General features: G+C 43.7%; 1 protein-coding gene across 2 annotated transcripts in view; it reads left to right on the top strand.

The window, feature by feature from the left end:
• Positions 1-21135, top strand: part of LOC135519282 (receptor tyrosine-protein kinase erbB-4-like) — a 540414-nt gene that overhangs the window by 392869 nt on the left and 126410 nt on the right. For both annotated transcript variants that reach the window (XM_064944424.1, XM_064944423.1), the window contains exons 10-12: positions 4512-4585; positions 16176-16266; positions 20222-20421. In XM_064944424.1, the coding sequence (XP_064800496.1) occupies positions 4512-4585; positions 16176-16266; positions 20222-20421 (365 nt within the window). The remainder of the gene's footprint in view (positions 1-4511; positions 4586-16175; positions 16267-20221; positions 20422-21135) is intronic.

The following is a 21135-nucleotide window of genomic DNA, read 5'->3' as shown; positions in this document are numbered from 1 at the left end:
GGCCAGGTCGATTAGAAAGGCCTGCTCACAGAAGTGTTTTAGGGATCGTTTTACAGTGATGAGGGGTGGTCGTTTGACTGCAGATCCGTCGCGGATACAGGCAATGAGGCAGTGATCGCTGAGATCCTGGTTGAAGACAGCGGAGGTGTATTTGGAGGGCCAGTTGGTCAGGATGACGTCTATGAGGGTGCCCTTGTTTACAGATTTAGGGTTGTACCTGGTGGGTTCCTTGATGATTTTGTGTGAGATTGAGGGCATCTAGCTTAGATTGTAGGACTGCCGCGGTGTTAAACATATCCCAGTTTAGGTCACCTAACAGAACAAACTCTGAAGCTAGATGGGGGGCGATCAATTCACAAATGGTGTCCAGGGCACAGCAGGGAGCTGAGGGGGGTCGGTAGCAGGCGGCAACAGTGAAAGACTTATTTCTGGAGAGAGTAATTTTTAAAATTAGTAGTTCGAACTGTTTGGGTATGGACCTGGAAAGTATGACATTACTTTGCAGGCTATCTCTGCAGTAGACTGCAACTCCTCCCCCTCCTCCCCCTTTGGCAGTTCTATCTTGACGGAAAGTGTTATAGTTGGGTATGGAAATCTCAGAATTTTTGGTGGCCTTCCTGAGCCAGGATTCAGACACGGCAAGGACATCAGGGTTAGCAGAGTGTGCTAAAGCAGTGAGTAAAACAAACTTAGGGAGGAGGCTTCTGATGTTGACATGCATGAAACCAAAGCTTTTTCGATCACAGAAGTCAACAAGAGTGCGGCTGGGGCCGACAGAAAACATAAACAAGCAGAATGGAGTACCGTGATTAATGGATAGTCCTGCATGCATCAGCTATGTAGCCAAGTGATCAGTGTCCAGGGGGGCAGCGGTGGATGGGACAGGGAAGCTAGATTGGCGAGTATTATTCAGGTTTAAAAAAACTGGCTGGCTGTGCAGAAGGTAAACGCCGCTAGCAGTGGCTAACAATGACTAAATAGCTTGTAGCTAGTTAGCTGGTTAGCTTCTGGAGGTTCTTGAATGTGTTCTAAAAATTTAAAATAATAGCGATTCCGTATCACATTGGGTGAGGCAGGTTACCGGAAGGTATAATCAAATTAAAAATCGAAAAGAGATTGAAAGTAAATATGAGTCCAGTGAGTGGTTGGGCTGGCTGGGGACGCGCGATTCAGACAGTTAGCAGGCCTGTGCTAACAAGCTAACAGTTAGTAGGCCGGGGCTAAACAAGCTAGCAGTTAGCAGACCGGGGCTAAACAAGCTAGCAGTTAGCAGGCCGAATTAGCAAGCAAGCAGATAGCAAGGGCTAGAAAGTTAGCCTTTGGGGGACGTCGCGATGGGGTTAAGTCTGTTTATGCCTCTTCATGTGGTGACATCGATAGACCTGTCGTGGGTCCGGATATTGTAGCCCAGGAGTATGCTTCGGTGGTAGCACAGGAGCTCTGGCTGGGCTAGCTTCAGGCTAAGTGGATGGAAACGCTAGCCAGGAGTAATCATCCGAGGTTGCGGTTAGCTAGTTAGCTAGTTGTGAAGATCCAGATGAGAATGTTCCATTTGCGGTGGGAATCCTGGGATAAAAATAATAGGTCCGTTATGCTTGTCATGGCAAGCCTGTAACGGTTTTCTTCCTGGGAAGGAGAGGAGGACCAAAATGCAGCGTGGTTATTGTTAAGCATCTTTAAGAAAGACAAAAACACTATACAAATACAAAATAAGAAAATGTGGCAAAACCAAAACAGTCCTAACTGGTGCAGAGAACACAGAGACAGGAACCCATCACCCACAAAATACCTAAAGAATATGGCTGCCTAAATATGGTTCCCAATCAGAGACAATGATAAACACCTGCCTCTGATTGAGAACCACTCCAGGCAACCATAGACTTACCTAGAACACTCAACTGAACACAACCCCATAGACTACAAAAACCCCTAGACAAAACAAGACACATAAATCACCCATGTCACACCCTGGCCTAACCAACATAATAAAGAAAACACAGAATACTTAGGCCAGGTTGTGACAAAGCCTAAATAAGTTCTGCTGAACAAGTCACATAATACGTTTCATAGACTCACTCTTTGTGGAATTGAGTGTTTAACATGATTTTTGAATGACTACCTGATTTGTGTAGCCCACACACACAAATATCTGTAAGGTCGAGCAGTGAATTTCAAACACAGATACAACCACAAAGACCTGGGAGATTTTCCAATGCATAGCAAAGGTGGGGACATATTGATATATGGGTAAAAAAAAACATTGAATATCTCTTTGAGCATGGTGAAGTTATTAATTACACTTTGGATAGTGTATCAATACACCCAGTCACTACAAATATACAGGCGTCCTTTCTAACTCAGTTGCCGGAGAGGAAGGAAACCGCTCAGGGATTTTACCATGATGCCAAAGGTGACATTAAGAGCTAAATGGCTTTGATAGAAGAAAACTGAGGATTAATCAACAACATTGTAGTTACTCCACAATACTAACCTAAATGACAGAGTGAGAAGAAGGAAGCCTGTACAGAATAAAAATACTCTAAAACATGCATCCTGTTTGCAGTAGGGGACTAAAGTAAAATTGCAATAAAAATTGCAAAGACGTTAACTTCATGTCCTGATTACAAAGTGTTATGTTTGGGGAAAATCCAACAACACATCACTGAGTACCACTCTTCATATTTGATGGCTGCATCATGTTATAGGGAGTTTTTGTTTTGGATAAAAATAAACGGAATAGAACTAAGCACAGGCACAATCCTAGAGGAGAACCCTGTTGTCTGCTTGGGAGACAAATTCACCTTTCGGAAGGACAATAGTTACACTGGAGATTCTTACCAGGACGAGTTTCAGTTTTGACTTAAATCATTTTGAAATTCTATGGAAAGACCTGAAAATGTCTGTCCAGCAATGATCAACAACCAACTTGACAGAGCTTGAATAATTAAAAAAAATTATGTGCTAATCCAGGTGTTCAAAGCTTTTAGAGACCCAGAAAGTAATTCCTGTCAAAGGTGATTCTAACATGTATTGACCCAGGGGTGTGAATACTTATGTAAATGAGATATTCTGTATTTTGTTTTCAATACATTTGCAAACATTTCTAAAAACATGTTTTCATTTTGTCCTTATGGGGTTTAGCACTTTGTTATATTGTGTGGGGAAAAAAATCAATTTAATCCATTTTGAGTTCAGGATGTAACAAAAGATGTGGAAAAAATCAAGGGGTATGAATACTTTCTGAAGGCACCGTAGGTCTCAGAGTGGGTGATGTCAACGATGGACATTACTAGGCAGGGTAGCCTAGTGGTTAGAGCGTTGGACTAGTAACCGGAAGGTTGCAAGTTCAAACCCTCGAGCTGACAAGGTACGAATCTGTCGTTCTGCCCCTGAACAGGCAGTTAACCCACTGTTACTAGGCCATCATTGAAAATAAGAATTTGTTCTTAACTGACTTGCCAGGTTAAATAAAGGTAAAATAAAATTAAAATAAAACTGTCGCACATATAGCTATCCAGCTAGACATTCCACATGAAACTGAAAGCTTATTTGCCAAAATTGACTGAATTGACATGAGAGACTCCCTCAGGTACTTAGTAATAACAGCACATATAATTGCTTCGGTGCCTAAGAGTAAACAGTACCTTACTGGTATAGCACAGTGCATAGAGAGTTATGTCCTTGTTATGGGGGTCAGCATGTTCAATATTATTCCATCTGCAATCCAGGCTCATGTCAGCCATTTTAGCAGGCTGTTTCTGGTCGTGTACAGTATACACAGTGGAAGAGTGGGTGTACCACAGTACAGTGACTGCAGTGCCTGAGACCATGAAACTCCTCCAGCTATTCCTCTGAACAGAGCCAGCGGAGCACAGTGGAGCACAGTGGAGTACTGAGGAGCACAGTGGAGTACTGAGGAGCACAGTGGAGCTCCCTGCAATACAGAATAAACACTTGTTATGTGTGTGACGTAACAGCTTTATGTTTATATTTGTCTCTCTTTAACTCTGTTTGTCTCTCTTTCTCTCACTCTCTCCCTTTCCACTCTCTCTCCATCTCCCATCCTGCTTCCTTTCTCTCTTCATCTCTCTCTTTCTGGCTCTCTCCTGCTCTCTCTCCTCTCTTCCTCTCTCTCTCCTCTCTTCCTCTCTCTCCTCTCTTCCTCTCTCTCTCTCTCTCTCTCTCTCTCTCTCTCTCCCTCTCTCTCTCTCTCTCTCTCACTCTCTCTCTCTCTCTCTCTCTCTCTCTTCCTCTTCCTCTCTCTCTCTCTCTCTCTCTCTCTCTCTCTCTCTCTCTCTCTCTCTCTCTCTTCCTCTCTCTGTCTCTCTCTCTCTCTCTCTCTCTCTCTCTCTCTCTCTCTCTCTCTTCCTCTCTCTCCTCTCTTCCTCTCTCTCTCCTCTCTTCCTCTCTCTCTCTCTCTCTCTCTCTCTCTTCCTCTTCCTCTCTCTCTCTCTCTCTCTCTCTCTCTCTCTCTCTCACTCTCTCACCACCCTCTCACCACCCTCTCACAGGGATGTGTACCACAACATTGAGGCTCTGGATCCAGAGAAACTGAATGTGTTTCGGACTGTTAGGGAGATTACAGGTGAGAAACATAAGATACAAATTGAACACGTATTTTACCTTTATTTCTACAGGTAAGTCAATTGATAAGAACAAAGATCCAATGAAAATTTCCGATACCATTCTCCTCTTCTCATGCTTGGTTGAATATACACTGAGTATACAAAACATTAGGATCTCCTTCCTAATATGGAGTTGCACCCCCTTCCCCCTTTGCCCTCAGAACAGACTCAATTCGTTGGGGCATGGACTCCACAAGGTGTTAAATGCGTTCTACCGGTATGCTGGCCCATGTTGACTCCAATGCATCCACAGTTGTGTCAAGTTGGCTGGATGTCCTTTGGGTGGTGGACCATTCTTGATAACACAGGAAACTGTTGAGTGTGAAAAACCCTGCAGCGTTGCAGTTCATGACACAGACCTGTGCGCTCGGCACCTACTACCATACCCCGTTCAAAGGCACTTAAATCTTTTGTTTTGCCCATTCACCCTCTCAATGACACACATGCACAATCCATGTCTCAATTGTCTCAGGGCTTAAACATCCTTCTTTAACCTGTCTCCTGCCCTTCATCACTGATTGCTGTGGATTTAACAAGTGACATCAATAAGGGATCAGGAATAGCTTTCACCTGGTCAGTTCATGTCATGGAAAGAGCAGGTGTTCTTAATGTTTTGTATACTCAGTGTACATATCATGTAGGCCTACTGGTCAGCCCCTATCCAAGCATCTTTAAATTATTCTCTATCTTTTGGTTTTCCCCTCATCAAATTTGCATGGTGTCCCTTCTCTTACACTTTCACTCAGTACAGAGGGGGCTTGTGTGTGTTTGCTGGTGCCCACCAGAGACCGTAGACCAAAGACAGACAGGCTGAATGAGTATGATGAATACAAGATGAGATGAGGGTCTCCCTATCTCTTCCATCTCTTCCCTCTCCCATGGGGACCTACAACTCCCAGTTTCAAATTGTCACAGTTTCCCAGCTCTACGTGTGTGCGTGCGTGTGTGAGTGCGTGGGTGTATGTGTGTGTATAAATTCATGTAGAGTGAATCCCCCTTCCCCTCTCCCCTAACCTCCACAACCTGATCTCATTCTTTCACTTCGGAATTTGCCTTAATTGGATGAACTTTGATTTTTGACCAATTAATCACACGTGGTTAAAACAGAAACAACTCAAAGGGTTAAGTTTAGCTATTAATCCTGAGTGGTTAAGTTTAGGGCAATGGTTTGGGTAAGGTTTAAAACAAAAGAATTAAAAACAATGCACTGTTTCCACTAAGTATCATCAAGTACTCTCCCTCCTTGATAGAGAATTGTGAACTGACATGGTCAGTGGTCTAAGCAGCATGCTCTGGCTCTGGGCCTCTTGAGTTCCAGTGCTGTGCCATTGTTTTATTTGTTTGTTTTTGGTAAGCGCCGACAAAGTTATATATCAACGTCCTCTGTACCTTTTCAAATGTACGGAATCAGCATCTCTTTCCTCCGCTACAGTGTCACCCACCCCCTTATCCCTTCATTCCTGTGACAGGAGGCGAGCTGGTACAGCCAATGTGTGCCTCCCTTTTTCTTTAAGTAGTGCACTATATAGGGAATAGACTGCCATTTGGGAAGCAAATGGTGAGACAGGAGCTGCCTTTACTCTGTAGCCCCGTGGTCATGCATGACACCCCGTGTCACCCGTCACCTCTAAGAGCTGTCAGTGCTGTGACTTCTCCACCGAGCCATCAACCCCGTCACGAACGCACGCACACACACACACACACACACACACACACACACACACACACACACACACACACACACACACACACACACACACACACACACACACACACACACACACACACACACAGGCATCGCTGCACACAGACACACACAGACACACACACAGGCATCGATGCACACACACACGCACACACAAACACGTCACCCCTTCTGGTCCGACGTAGGGGTTACGATCTCTGAATGCTATAGCTCTCAGATGGACAGTCAGTCTAGGAGGTAACCATCTCACCCTACATCTCTTCCCCTGCCAAGTATTCTTCCAAAACATAGCCCTTGCTTTTTTCTACTTCTAAGAGGTCAGGGCAGGCCTATCTATAGAGTACGGTCAGTCTGCCATCCACTGAAGCAATTCAGAATAAGTGAGGTTCCCAGTACATGGATTTGACTGTAATCATCGATGCTTTCTATCTCTTAACCTTTGGTCTGTTGCATGTGGCCCTCCTCTCTGTGAGGCAATCCTGGGTAATTTGCTTTTCGCATGGATGCGCCAGTAACGTGGCTCTCAGTGAACCTAAATCCCCACTCTACTCTTCTCTAGCAGTTCTTGCCTGCTTCTAGCCTGCTCCTGACTCTATCCTTTCACCAGACATTTACTGCCCACAGCCCACAGAGAGAGACAAAGAGAGAGGGGGTCGTGGGGAGATAGAGAGATGAGTATGGTGAGGGAGATGGAAGGAGAGAGAAGAATGAGAAATAGAGGATAATAAACTGAGGAGAGATGGATTAAGGAGGACAACACATACAGTGAGACCTGAACTCCCTATAGACTACAGTCAAGCTGGATGCAGGAGCCCATTGGGGCCTGTTGTACCCTGTCTTACCTATTGATTAATGGCTAATGCTGCCGTTAGCCTAATGCTGTTAGCACAGGGAGGCAGGAAGGTACTCATCAGGCCCTCATTAGCACCATTAGGAAGATGAAGCGATGAAGCACCCTCCACCTCTCCTCTCTTCCCACCTCTCTTTTCCATCTCCCCTCTCAGAAAAAACTAACAGCCACTTAAGGAGAGACCATTGGAGAGGTGTAGAGATGAGAAGGAGGAGGAAGAAGAAGAGGAAGGGGAAATAGTGGTGGAAAGTAATACACCATAAAGGGTATAGGTTGTCATTGGGATGTAACTATATCAGTTAAAGGCCCTGAACTTCAGATCACATTGCTGCTTCAGCTACTGTGACGTCAGAGGACATGTTTCTCTCTGTCAGTGAATGTGCCCTTCATCCATAACTAACACTCATGTTATACAATATACCATTTATTTTATAATTCTCTGGAGAGAGATTTGTTTATGTCTCAAATTGTATATTTATGGCCATGTTATATTGGAGGTTGCATCCATGAATGCTAATGGCATGGAAAGCAAGTTGTGATGGATTTATTAATTTACGTTTGATTCGGGTTCATCTTATACACTGTAAAACCAAGTGTTTACGATCTGAACACAAAACTAAACACTTTTCTTTAACACTTTTTAAACACGTCAAGGCATTTAGAATGTCAATGAAAATGTGTCACAGTGTTTAGATTGTAAACACCAGAACATGTTTATTCACTTTGACACTTTTTAAACACATGAACATGTTTATTCAGCACAAGGCATTTCGGTTTTAAACACTATACACTGGTGGTGGTGTTTTAACACTATAGGGTGTAAAGCCATATCTGCATATTTCCCAGCATGCCTTTCGAGTGAATGTGAGTGATACCCACCAATGACTGTGTTGGTTAGTGACAGAGACATGGTTGTTGCATTCAGTAACTTATATTACTGAAGCCTTCACCAAGTGACTGTGTAAGTGAGTGTGTTTCAGTTAAAAGTAAATCCTTTCGACCACATATTATACAATGCATAAGGCCTTTAGTTAGTTATTGTGGTCTTAAAATCATGCCTCATGGGCCACATCAGACTGCAAGTCAGAATGATGTGATTAGTAATTCCTATTGGAATCTCTTCCAGAGGGAGGATATCCAACAATTGAAATATTTATCATCCACAAACTGCACTCAAAATGATTGGTATAGTGAAGGACTTGACAAACAAAACTACCTAAACCATCTCATTAACGGATGCAATAAATCCAACCCCTTACAAATTTGATTAGAATGTTTTTGTTATTTATCTTTGTATAGCATAAGATCAATTAATCAATCAATGAGGAAACATAGATATTAAAACAACATATTCAAAAAATCTGACAATGAGGCCCCTCCCATGCCTTTTTCACTCTGAGAGAGTTAACGGAAATTAACTCATCACAGTCGAGTTAAACAAATGTCCTGTTCAATTGTGCTGAAATGTAGGTAAGGTGATAGACATTTCTTACACCGATCTGAATAAAAGGCATTGAAAGTCACATCAATTTTCAATGACTTTTGTACTCTAAACAGGACGATGTGAAAGTAAACACTAGTGTTTAAAATCTGAATATAAATCTGATATAGGTGTTCTCCTGGTTGGAAACTGACTTGACAAAGCTGACTATCATGTTTAATCTTGCATTCTAAAGGCCTGTGTTTAAAATGAAGACGTATTGGTAAATCTACATGCCTAATGTTTAAGTTTTAAACACTGACGTGTAGGTTATAAACGTATCACATGTTTAATGGTTTTACAGTGTATTCGGTAAGTTGGACGTATAATAAAACACTGAGCTAGATGGCTGCTGGTTGTGTCTAAGATGGCAACCTATTCCCTAGATAGTGCACTACTTTTGACCAGAGCATTTTGGGCCCTGATTAGGGTTGCAAAGCTACCGGTAATTTACCAGAGTTACTGGAATCTTCAGTAATTTGGTCATTAACAGTTAATATGTAGCAATCTATGGTAGCTTTATGGTAATTTATACTTCAATAACTGTTAATAATAATATAATAGGATGACACTGCAGCGGATAGCAGCTGTCTTACGGGCTTCTGTGTGTTTTTTTTACGCTGATCTTAACTTTTTTGTACATAATGTCTCCTCCATCATTTCCTATGACCGAAAACAGCTTCTGGACATCAGAACAGTCAACACTAACCTCAATTTGGAAAATGTAAACATCAGTGAGTCGGGCAGCTCTGGAAACTCTGCTTACTCCAGACCAGGCCCTAATCTGTGAGCCTCGGAAGAGGAAGCGGCATCGAAAGAGAGAGGAAACAAAAGAGAAGAAGGCGAGGCAGCATCCTGGCGAGACTACGTCGGCGAGCAAATAGCCTGCCATTGACCTCTGTTCTGTTGGCGAACGTGCAGTCACTGGTTAACAAACTGGATGAGCACCGTTCGAGACTATCCTATCAAAGGGACCTGAAAAACTGAAATATCCTATGTTTCTCAGAGTCGTGGCTGAACGAGAACATGGATAATATACATCTCGCAGGTTTTTCTATTCATCGTCAAGACCGGACGGCAGACTTGGGTAAGATGAAGGGAGGAGGGGTGTGTCTCTTTGTTAACAACAGCGGGTGTGCGATCTCTAATGTTAAGGAAGTCTCATGTTTTTGCAGACCATACTATTTACCAAGAGAGTTTTCATATATATTTTTCGTACTTTTCGCACTAAGACCACACTCAATAAGTTGTATGGGGCCATAAACAAACAAGAACATGCACATTGAGAGGTAGCGTTTATCAGGTGAATTTAATGCAACATTTTTACCAGCATGTCACCTGTGCAAATAGAGGTGACACAACTCTAGATAACCTTTACTCCACACACTGAAATGCATACAAGGCCTGCTTCGCCCTCCCTATGGCAATTCAGACCATAACTCCGTCCTCCTGCTTCCTGCTTACAAGCAAAACCTTAAACTGTAAGTACTAGTGGCGCACTTGATACAGAAGTGTCCCGATGAAGTGGATGCTAAGATACAGGACTGTTTCGCTAGGATAGTCTGGAATATGTTCCAGGATTCATCCAATAACATTGAGGAATTTACCACATCAGTCACCAGCTTCATTAATAAGTGCATCGATGATATTGTCCCCACAGTGACCTTACGTATATACAGTGAGGGAAAAAAGTTTTTGATCCCCTGCTGATTTTGTATGTTTGCCCACTGACAAAGAAATTATCAGTCTATAATTTTAATGGTAGGTTTATTTGAACAGTGAGAGACCGAATAACAACAACAAAATCCAGAAAAACGCATGTCAAAAATGTTATAAATTGATTTGCATTTTAATGAGGGAAATAAGTATTTGACCCCTCTGCAAAACATGACTTGGTGGCAAAACCCTTGTTGGCAATCACAGAGGTCAGACGTTTCTTGTAGTTGGCCACAAGGTTTACACACATCTCAGGATGGATTTTGTCCCAGTCCTCTTTGCAGATCTTCTCCAAGTCATTGGTTTCGAGGCTGACGTTTGGCAACTCGTGTTCTATGGGATTAAGGTCTGGAGACTGGCTAGGCCCCTCCAGGACCTTAATGTGCTCCTTCTTGAGCCACTCCTTTGTTGCCTTGGCCGTGTGTTTTGGGTCATTGTCCTGCTGGAATACCCATCCATGACCCATTTTCAATGCCCTGGCTGAGGGAAGGAGGTTCTCACTCAAGATTTGACGGTGCATGGCCCCGTCCATCGTCCCTTTGATGCGGTGAAGTTGTCATGTCCCCTTAGCAGAAAAACACCCCCAAAGCACAATGTTTCCACCTCCATGTTTGACAGTGTGGATGGTGTTTCTTGGGGTCGTAGGCAGCATTCCTCCTCCTCCAAACACGGCGAGTTGAGTTGATGCCAAAGAGCTCCATTTTGGTCTCATCTGACTACAACACTTTCACCCAGTTGTCCTCTGAATCATTCAGATGTTCATTGGCAAACTTCAGATGGGCATGTATATGTGCTTTCTTGAGCAGGTGGACCTTTTGGGCGCTGCAGGATTTCAGTCCTTCACGCCGTAGTGTGTTACCAATTGTTTTCTTGGTGACTATGGTCCCAGCTGCCTTGAGATCATTGACAAGATCCTCCCGTGTAAGTCTGGGCTGATTCCTTACCATTCTCATGATCATTGCAACTCCATGAGGTGAGATCTTGCATGGAGCCCCAGGCCGAGGCAGATTGACAGTTCTTTTGTGTTTCTTCCATTTGCGAATAATCGCACCAACTGTTGTCGCATTCTCACCAAGCTGCTTGGCGATGGTCTTGTAGCCCATTCCAGCCTTGTGTATGTCTACAATCTTGTCCCTGACATTTGACAGGTGTCTTTTAAACAGGTAACAAACTGAGATTAGGAGCACTCCCTTTAAGAGTGTGTTCCTAATCTCAGCTCGTTACCTGTATAAAATACACCTGGGAGACAGAAATCTTTCCGATTGAGATAAACATAAAATTGATCAGAAATACAGTGTAGACATTTTTTATGATGTAAATGACTATTGTAGCTGAAAATTATTTTTAATTAAATATCTACATAGGTGTACAGAGGCCCATTATCGCAACCATCACTCAGAACTTTCTTCTGAAACTCATCAGTCTATTCTTGTTCAGAGAAATTAAGGCTATACCATGCGAGAAATTACCAAGAATCTGAAGACCTCGTTCAACGCTTCTCCTTTCACAGAGCAACGCTAACTGGCTCTAACCAGAATAGAAAGAGGAGTGGGAGGCCCCGGTGCACAACTGAGCAAGAGGACAAGTACATTAGAGTGTCTAGTTTGAGAAACAGACACCTCACAAGTCCTCAACTGGCAGCTTCATTAAATAGTACCCGCAAAACACCTGTCTCAACATCAACTGTGAAGAGGCAACTCCGGGATGCTGGCCTTCTAATGAAATCAAAGTTTATTTGCCATGTGCGCCGAATACAACAGGTGTAGACCTTATAGTGAAATGCTTATTTAAAGGCTCTAACCAATAGTACAAAAAAGGTATTAGGTGAACAATTGTTAAGTAAAGAAATAAAAACAACAGTAGAAAGACAGTGAAAAACAGTAGCGAGGCTATATACAGTAACGAGGCTATATACAGTAACGAGGCTATGTACAGTAGCGAGGCTATATACAGTAACGAGGCTATATGCAGTAGAGAGGCTATATACAGTAGAGAGGTTATATACAGTAGAGAGGCTATATACAGTAACGAGGCTATATACAGTAGAGAGGCTATATACAGTAACGAGTCTATATACAGTAACAAGGCTATATACAGTAACGAGGCTATATACAGTAACGAGGCTATATACAGTAGAGGCTATATACAGTAACGAGGCTTTATACAGTAACGAGGCTATATACAGTAGAGGCTATTTACAGTAGAGAGGCTATATAGAGTAGAGAGGCTATATAGAGTAGAGAGGCTATATACAGTAACGAGGCTATATACAGTAGGGAGGCTATATACAGTAGGGAGGCTATATACAGTAACGAAGCTATATACAGTAACGAGACTATATACAGTAACGAGACTATATACAGTAACGAGGCTATAAATGTAGCGAGGCTACATACAGACACCGTTGAGTCAGGCTGATTGAGGTAGTATGTACATGTAGATATGGTTAAAGTGACTATGCATATATGATGATCAGAGAGTAGTAGTAGGGTAAAGAGGGGTTGGCGGGTGGTGTGTCGCGGGACACAATGCAGAAATCCCGGTTAGCCAATGTGCGGGAGCACTGGTTGGTCGGGCCAATTGAGGTAGTATGTACATATGTACATGAATGTATAGTCAGTGACTCTGCATATATGATAAACAGATATTAGCAGCAGCGTAAAAGAGGGGTTGGAGGGTGGGGGGGTACACAATACAAATAGTCTGGGTGGCCATTTGATGACATGTTCAGGAGTCTTCCAAATCTTTTTAGTCTCCTGAGGGGGAATAGGTTTTGTCGTGCCCTCTTCATGACTGTCTTGGTGTGTTTGGACCATTCTAGTTTGTTGTTGATGTGGACACTAAGGAAATTGAAGCTCTCAACCTGCTCCTACAGCCCCGTCAATGAGAATGGGGGCTTGCTCGGTCCTCCTTTTCCTGTAGTCCACAATCATTTCCTTAGTCTTGGGTACGTTGAGGGATAGGTTGTTATTCTGGCACCACTCGGCCAGGTCTCTGATCTCCTCCCTATAGGCTGTCTCATCATTGTCGTTGATCAGGCCTACCACTGTTGTGTCGTCTGCAAACTTAATGATGCTATTGGAGTCGTTTCTGGCCATGCAGTCATGGGTGAACAGGAAGTATAGGAGGGGACTGAGCACGCACCCCTGGGAGGCTCCAGTGTTGAGGATCAGTGTGGCAGCAATTAAAGTCCTCGGCTACTAGGAGCGCCTCCTCTGGGTGAGTGGTTTATTGTTTGCTTAGGTAAACAACTACAAAGAATACAGATGAAAACTCTTTCGGTAGGTAGTGTGGTCTACATCTTGTCATGACATACTCTACCTCAGGCGAGCAATAGCTTGAGACTTTCTAAGATGTTGTTTACAAAATACATAGACCGTCTCCCCTTTCTTACCAGAAGCCGCTGTTCTATCCTGCCGGTATAGTGTGTAACCAACCAGCTGTATGTTGATATTGTTGTCGTTCAGCCACGACACTGTGAAGCACAGGATGTTACAGTTTTTAATGTCCCGTTGGCAGTTTAATCTTCCGCGTAACTCGTCGATTTTATTCTCCAAAGATCTCAAATTTGCTAGCAGAATGTATGGAAGTGGGGGTTTATCCGATCGCCTACGAATTCTCAGAAGGCAGCCCGACCTTCGGCCCCTCTTTCTCCGCCACCTCTTCACGCAGATCACGGGGATCGGGGCCTGTTCCAGGGGAAGCAATATATCCCTTGCGTCGGACTTGTCAGAGTCATGAAAGGAAAAAAGGATTCTGCTAGTTCGTGGTGAGTAAACGCAGTCCTGATGTCTAGAAGGTATTTTCGGTCATAAGAGAAGGTAGCGGCAACATTATGTACAAAATAAGTTAAAAAATAAGTTACAAACAACGCAAAAAAACACAATCGGCTAGGGTCACGGGAAACGTCTGCGTTCTTCTCCGGCGCCATCTTATTTGACATGTGAAGAGGCCACAAAGAGAGACAGAGATCTAAAGTACTGCACTATACAGTGAATAGGGTATCATTTCAGGTGTAGGAGAGGAACAAGAGAGGGACAGGAGAGGAACAGGAGAGGGACAGGAGAGGAACAGGAGAGGGACAGGAGAGGAACAGGAGAGGAATAGGAGAGGGATAGGAGAGGGACAGGAGAGGAACAGGAGAGGAACAGGAGAGGGACAGGAGAGGGACAGGAGAGGGACGTGAGGGGGACAGGAGAGGGACAGGAGAGAGACAGGAGAGGAACAGGAGAGGGACAGGAGAGGAACAGGAGAGGAACAGGAGAGGGACAGGAGAGGGACAGGAGAGGAACAGGAGAGGAACAAGAGAGGAACAGGAGAGGAACAGGACAGGAACAGGAGAAGGACGGGAGGGGAACAGGAGAGGAACAGGAGGGGAATAGGAGAGGGACGGGAGGGGAACAGGAGAGGAACAGGAGAGGACAGGAGAGGGACGTGAGGGGAACAGGAGAGAAACAGGATAGGGACAGGATAGGGACAGGAGAGGAACAGGAGGGGAACTTCAGGAGGGGAACAGGAGAGGACAGGAGAGGGACAGGATAGGGACAGGATAGGGACAGGAGAGGAACAGGAGGGGAACTTCAGGAGGGGAACAGGAGAGGACAGGAGAGAAACAGGATAGGGACAGGATAGGGACAGGAGAGGAACAGGAGGAGAACTTCAGGAGGGGAACAGGAGAGGACAGGAGAGGGACGTGAGGGGAACAGGAGAGAAACAGGATAGGGACAGGATAGGGACAGGAGAGGAACAGGAGGAGAACTTCAGGAGGGGAACAGGAGAGGACAGGAGAGGGACGTGAGGGGAACAGGAGAGAAACAGGATAGGGACAGGATAGGGACAGGAGAGGAACAGGAGGGGAACTTCAGGAGGGGAACAGGAGAGGACAGGAGAGGGACAGGAGAGGAACAGGAGGGGAACAGGAGATATGCCTGTAGAATGATTAAGGCAGACTTGAAGGTAATCTTTCTCCTGTAAACAACTTAGAAACAACGTTATTTGAGAAACTCATCTCACATCATCAGACTGGGAGATGCAGTCATCAGGGATGTGAACACATGCTGATATGAGCCACATACATTTAATTAGTTAGACAACATTCTTCCTCTCATATCCCTTTCCAAGGTAATGAATTTGATTAAATCCAATCAAAATATCAGTTTTGAAACTGTTATGAAATGTCTCCTTGGAAATATGCGTCCATCTGTAGTTTTCAATGTTAAAGTAATTGTGTGTTTTGCATTATCCTTGGTCTTTGTATACCTTTTCAGCCCCTCTCCTCTCTTCCTCATGTGTTCATTAATTTTGTCCTCAACTGGCTAGAACTGGATTGCTCCCCTCAACTCTAAATATTTCATTTATTTTCATCCATTATTAAATGTTCTAAATGATCCATGGTCATCCACTCAGCTATTCATTCAACCTGCTAAATGATTTATTGCCCAGAGGCAGATATAGGAAATGCAAAAATATTTGTATATCAGATATCTTCTTGGTCATGTATACCTGACATGTTTCACTCATGACTGGGAGGTATTGGGAAGGTCTTTATTGTAAATAAATATATTGTGTTTTAAAGAACTTACCTGGTTAAATAAAGGCAATACATAGGTATCACAATGCCTAGCCCACTAGCAACATGTGTGGCTCACTATGTTACATTCATTAAAGTCTCATGTTACCTTGGTTTTCCTGTGTGTGTTAGGATTTGCTGTGTATCTGGTAATACATCACCGATATTAGCAGTGGTGTTATTGGCTGTGTTCCTGTAGAAATGGTATGTGATCGGTTGTGTCCCTGTAGGTTTCCTGAACATCCAGTCGTGGCCAGAGAACATGACAGACCTGAGTGTCTTCTCCAATCTGGCAACCATAGGAGGTAGAGCACTGTACAGGTAAGAACCTACATGACATTACTACTTTACATTATTACAGTACATTACTATGCTACATACATTATTATAGTACATTACAGCACTACTTAAATTGAACTTAAATGAGGGACAGATGTAAATGAATCACTAATTACAATAAATAAATAATAATCTCTAGCTCTAAATAATAATAATAAATAGCAACATAATAACTGGGGCTTTTCAATGATGGTGAAAACTTAGAGAAATGTTGGGGTAAAGTGGGTTCAAATCTGCCTAGAAGTCACTGCACGGAGGGACATGTCAAAATGCAGAATTTTGGCACTTTAGCAGGTCTTTATTTGTTATTCCGATTTATTGAATTCTCCTTATGGTCTGTAGTAAAGGGCACTTCATTCATTATAACAAGTTTTTAAAACTCAATAGTGTTGAACAATTTCTACTTAAAATATCAAAGGGATGCAAAAGGCGCTCCTTTTATAGAATGACCCTAGGTGTGGAACCACATAATAAAATATAACACTGTTCATATTGTATATTTATGCCTGGAACTCAGAGATGTGAATAATGAAGAGCAGTGGTCCAAGCATGGAGCCCTGGGGAACAGCACTGACATCTACTCTACATTACATCACTAGTGTACCATACTTTGTGGTGTGCTAACAATGTAGCACTATTCCTCAGGAGCTAGTGATTTACCATTATTAGCTTGTGAACAGGCAGTTTGTCATCTAAGAATGTTTATAATAAATAATAAATAAATATAAATAATGTCATTGTTCCTTTGTGACCTCATCAGAATACCATAGATATCCAACTCTGCTAATTTGATAGATGGAATGTTGTCGCAATTGGTCATTTACCATGCCAAAGCTTTCCCAGTTGAATCAGTGCTGGTCAATGCACAGACACACACATAAACATACAAACACACACGCACGAATTTGGCGCAAGTCTGGTTCATCCTTGGGAGGAATTTCCAAATACCTGAAGGTACCACGTTCATCTGTACAAACAATAGTACGCAAGTATAAACACCATGGGACCACGCAGCCGTCATACCGCTCAAGAAAAGGACGCATTCTTTCTCCTAGAGACGAACACACTTTGGTGCGAAAAGTGCAGATCAATCCCAGAACAACAGCAAAGGACGTTGTGAAGATGCTGGAGGAAACAGGTAAAAAAGTATCTATATCCACAGTAAAACGAGTCCTGTATCGACATAACCTGAAAGGCCGCTCAGCAAGGAAGAAGCCACTGCTCCAGATCCGCCATAAATTAAGCCAGACTACGGTTTGCAACTGCACATGGGGACAAAGATTGTACTTTTTGGAGAAATGTCCTCACATCTGAATAAACAAAAATAGAACTGTTTGACCATAACGACCATCGTTATGTTTGGAGGAAAAAGGGGGAGGCTTGCAAGCCGAAGAACACCATCCCAACCGTGAAGCACAGGGGTGGCAGCATCATGTTGTGGGGGTGCTTTGCTGCAGAAGGGACTGATGCACTTCACAAAATTGATGGCATCATGAGGTAGGCAAATTATGTGGATATATTGAAGCAACATCTCAAGACATCAGTCAGAAAGTTAAAGCTTGGTCACAAATGGGTCTTCCAAATGGACAATGACCCCAAGCATACTTCCAAAGTTATGGCAAAATGGCTTAAGGACAACAAAGTCAGCATTTTGGAGTGGCCATCACAAAGCCCTGACCTCAATCCTATAGAAAATGTGTCGGTAGAACTGAAAAAGCGTGTGCGAGCAAGGAGGCCTACAATCCTGACTCAGTTACACCAGCTCTGTCAGGAGGAATGGGCCAAAATTCACCCAACTTATTGTGGGAAGCTTGTGGAAGGTTACCCAAAACATTTGACCGGATACTACGGTTTGACAAAAAATGTATTTCCACTGCTCTAATTATGTAGGTAACCAGTTCATAATACTGTCGCAATACCTTGGGGGATGGTAGTATATGGCCAATATACCACAGCTAAGGGCTATATCCAGGCATTTCCCGTTGTGTTGTGCCTAAGAACAGTCCTTAACCGTGGTATATTGGCCATATACCACATCCCCTCAGGCCTTATTGCTTAATTATGTTCCGGCCCCCCACCATCCGCTCAAGAAACAAATTGTCCCGTGGCTGAATCGAGTTGATGATCCCTGCACCACACTATCATCACACCAAGAACAGCAGTCTAGTGGAGAGCCTGCAGATCCATCACAGCAGTCTAAGACTCACTGTGGGTTGAGAGCCATTAGGGTAGATGATGATTTGCTTTAGCTACATTAACAGTTCCTCCTTCTTTTCAAGATAATACTGCAATTACCCTCATTATATGCTAATAGAGCTTCAATTAGACATATCAGCACATGTTTGCAAGCAGAGAGGAGGGTGTGGATGACATGTAAACACACATACACAAACACACACACCACATAAACACACACCCCTCCACACACAGAGTTATTAAAAATCTGTCTTCTCCCAGTCTCTAGTCTCCCTTGTGTCCTAGCACTGTCAGTGTAGCTCAGTTCGTAGTGTATAGGGTCATCCACTGAGAGCAGCATGGCCGTCGTACAAATGACTGCTTGCCAGCCAACGCATACCTGGAAGACATTCTATTTACATTTACATTTAAGTCATTTAGCAGACGCTCTTATCCAGAGCGACTTACAAATCTGATGGCCCTGACATTACACAACCCTGTCTGTCCACACACAGCCAGAGGGAGGGAGGGAGGGAATGGGAGAGAAGGGGAAGAGAGAGAAAGAGAGTGAGAGAGAAGGAGAAATGGAGGAGGAGTTGAAGAGCAGACCCAGACTCGACTTGTGTTCCTCAGTGGCCTATCACTAAGTGGAGAGCTGTGTTCTTGTTAGCCAGAGTGCCTCTGTGCACTCCATACTACCTTTCTCCATGGATCTATCTGGCACAAAACTCTTGCTTTCAGAGAGAGACAGACAGACAGACAGACAGACAGACAGACAGACAGACAGACAGACAGACAGACAGACAGACACACAGACAGACAGACACACAGACAGACAGACACACAGACAGACACACAGAGAGAGGAGCATGCTGTACACATCACAGGGATTAAAGACACTGACAAAGATCACTGTTTTGCATTAAGTGATCTTAATACATCTAAGAGCTTTGCAACAAGCTCTCACAGTCTCATTGCAAACAACACATTTGAAGTTCCTCCAAACATCACATTTCGAAGTTAAGGGTTAAATTAATGAACTCATTCCAAATGGTTAGGCTGGTTAAGGCTTAGGATAGGGTTAAAAACAATTGTTTAGGAACTCATTCCGAATGGTTAGGTCTTGCTGAGCTTTGCAAGGCTTTAGAGAGCAGTGTGAGTTGGCTTGCTAAACATGCTCGTTACAGGAATAATATTAACTGACCTTTATCTTATGCTCTCTTCATCTCTACCCTATTCTGTCTGCTTCTGCCTCTTTCTTTCTCCCCCCCTCTCTCTCTCTCCGCTCTCTCTCCTCTCGCTCTCACTCTGTCTCTCACTCTCTCCTCTCTCTCTCTCTCTCTCCTCTCTCTCTCCTCTCGCTCTCTCTCTCATCTCTCTCCTCTCTCTCCTCTCGCTCTCTTTCTCTCTCTTTCTCTCTCTCACTCTGTCTCTTTCTCTCTCTTTCTCTCTCTCACTCTGTCTCTTTCTCTCTCTCTCTCTCTCTTTCTCTCTCTCACTCTGTCTCTCTCTTTCTCTCTCTCTCTCACTCTCTCTCCTCTCTCTCTCTTCTGTCTGTCTTTCTCTCTCTCTCTCACACTCTCTCTCACTCTCTCTCCTCTCTCTCTCTTTCTCTCTCTCTCACTCTCTCTCCTCTCTCTCTCTCTCCTGTATGTCTTTCTCTCTCTTGCTCATTGGTATTCTTCACATTCTCTCACCCTTGTTTTCTCCCCCTCCATCCCCCTCTATCTTCCCTCTCCCCCCCCCCTCTCATCTCTCCCAGTGGTATCTCTCTCCTAGTGTTGAAGCAGCGGTGGATCTCGTCCCTCCAGCTCCAGTCCCTGAATGAGATCAGTGCTGGTAATGTGTACATCACCAATAACAGTCAGCTGTGCTACTACAACACCGTCAACTGGACCGGCCTGTTCAGAGCCAACAACCAGAAGGTCCTCATACGGAACAACAGAGACCCCAAAGAGTGTAGTGAGTCACACACACACACACATACACACACACACATAAACAGACACACACACACACACACACACACACACACACACACACACACACACACACACACACACACACACACACGCACCTACACACATACAAATGCATGCATGCACAAATGCACACACGTCTTTACACACACATACACACACACACAGTTCAGTCCTAACGCAACTTAGATGTCACTGATATACCAACAGTCAAAATGTTTATATACAGATACAATTGTGAAATATTGTGCTGAAATTGGACTAATGAGAGAATTGAGTGACCACTGGTTTCTCTCCTACTAAAATTCCAGCCTTAGGCATGCGTGTGTGCATGTGTGTAAGCCCAGCCATAGCTCAAGGTAGACATCTCTACCCCAGCTGCTGCTTCTCTCCTCATTAAGGTTTCTATGTGGCTGTGTTGACTGTTCTCTTTGTTATGGAGGAGAAAGCAGAGGAGACAGGAGCTTCCTGAAGCATTCACACAACACACTCACTGTAATTACTACATAATGTGCCTGGCACACTATTTCCTATATAGTGCACTACTTTTGACAAGAGACAATGGCACATTTAGTGCACTACTTTCGATGAGAGCCCATACGGCTCTGATCAAAGCAGTACACTATACAGGCAATAGGTTGCCATTTGGGACACAACCCTAACATCCACATTTAGGTCTCTTATCTTCATCCCTGAA

The sequence above is a fragment of the Oncorhynchus masou genome, chromosome 29 (genome assembly GCF_036934945.1).
Source record: "Oncorhynchus masou masou isolate Uvic2021 chromosome 29, UVic_Omas_1.1, whole genome shotgun sequence".
NCBI lineage: Eukaryota > Metazoa > Chordata > Actinopteri > Salmoniformes > Salmonidae > Oncorhynchus > Oncorhynchus masou.
Note: the sequence above shows the minus strand (reverse complement) of the source record. Positions and strands in the feature narration are given on the sequence as shown.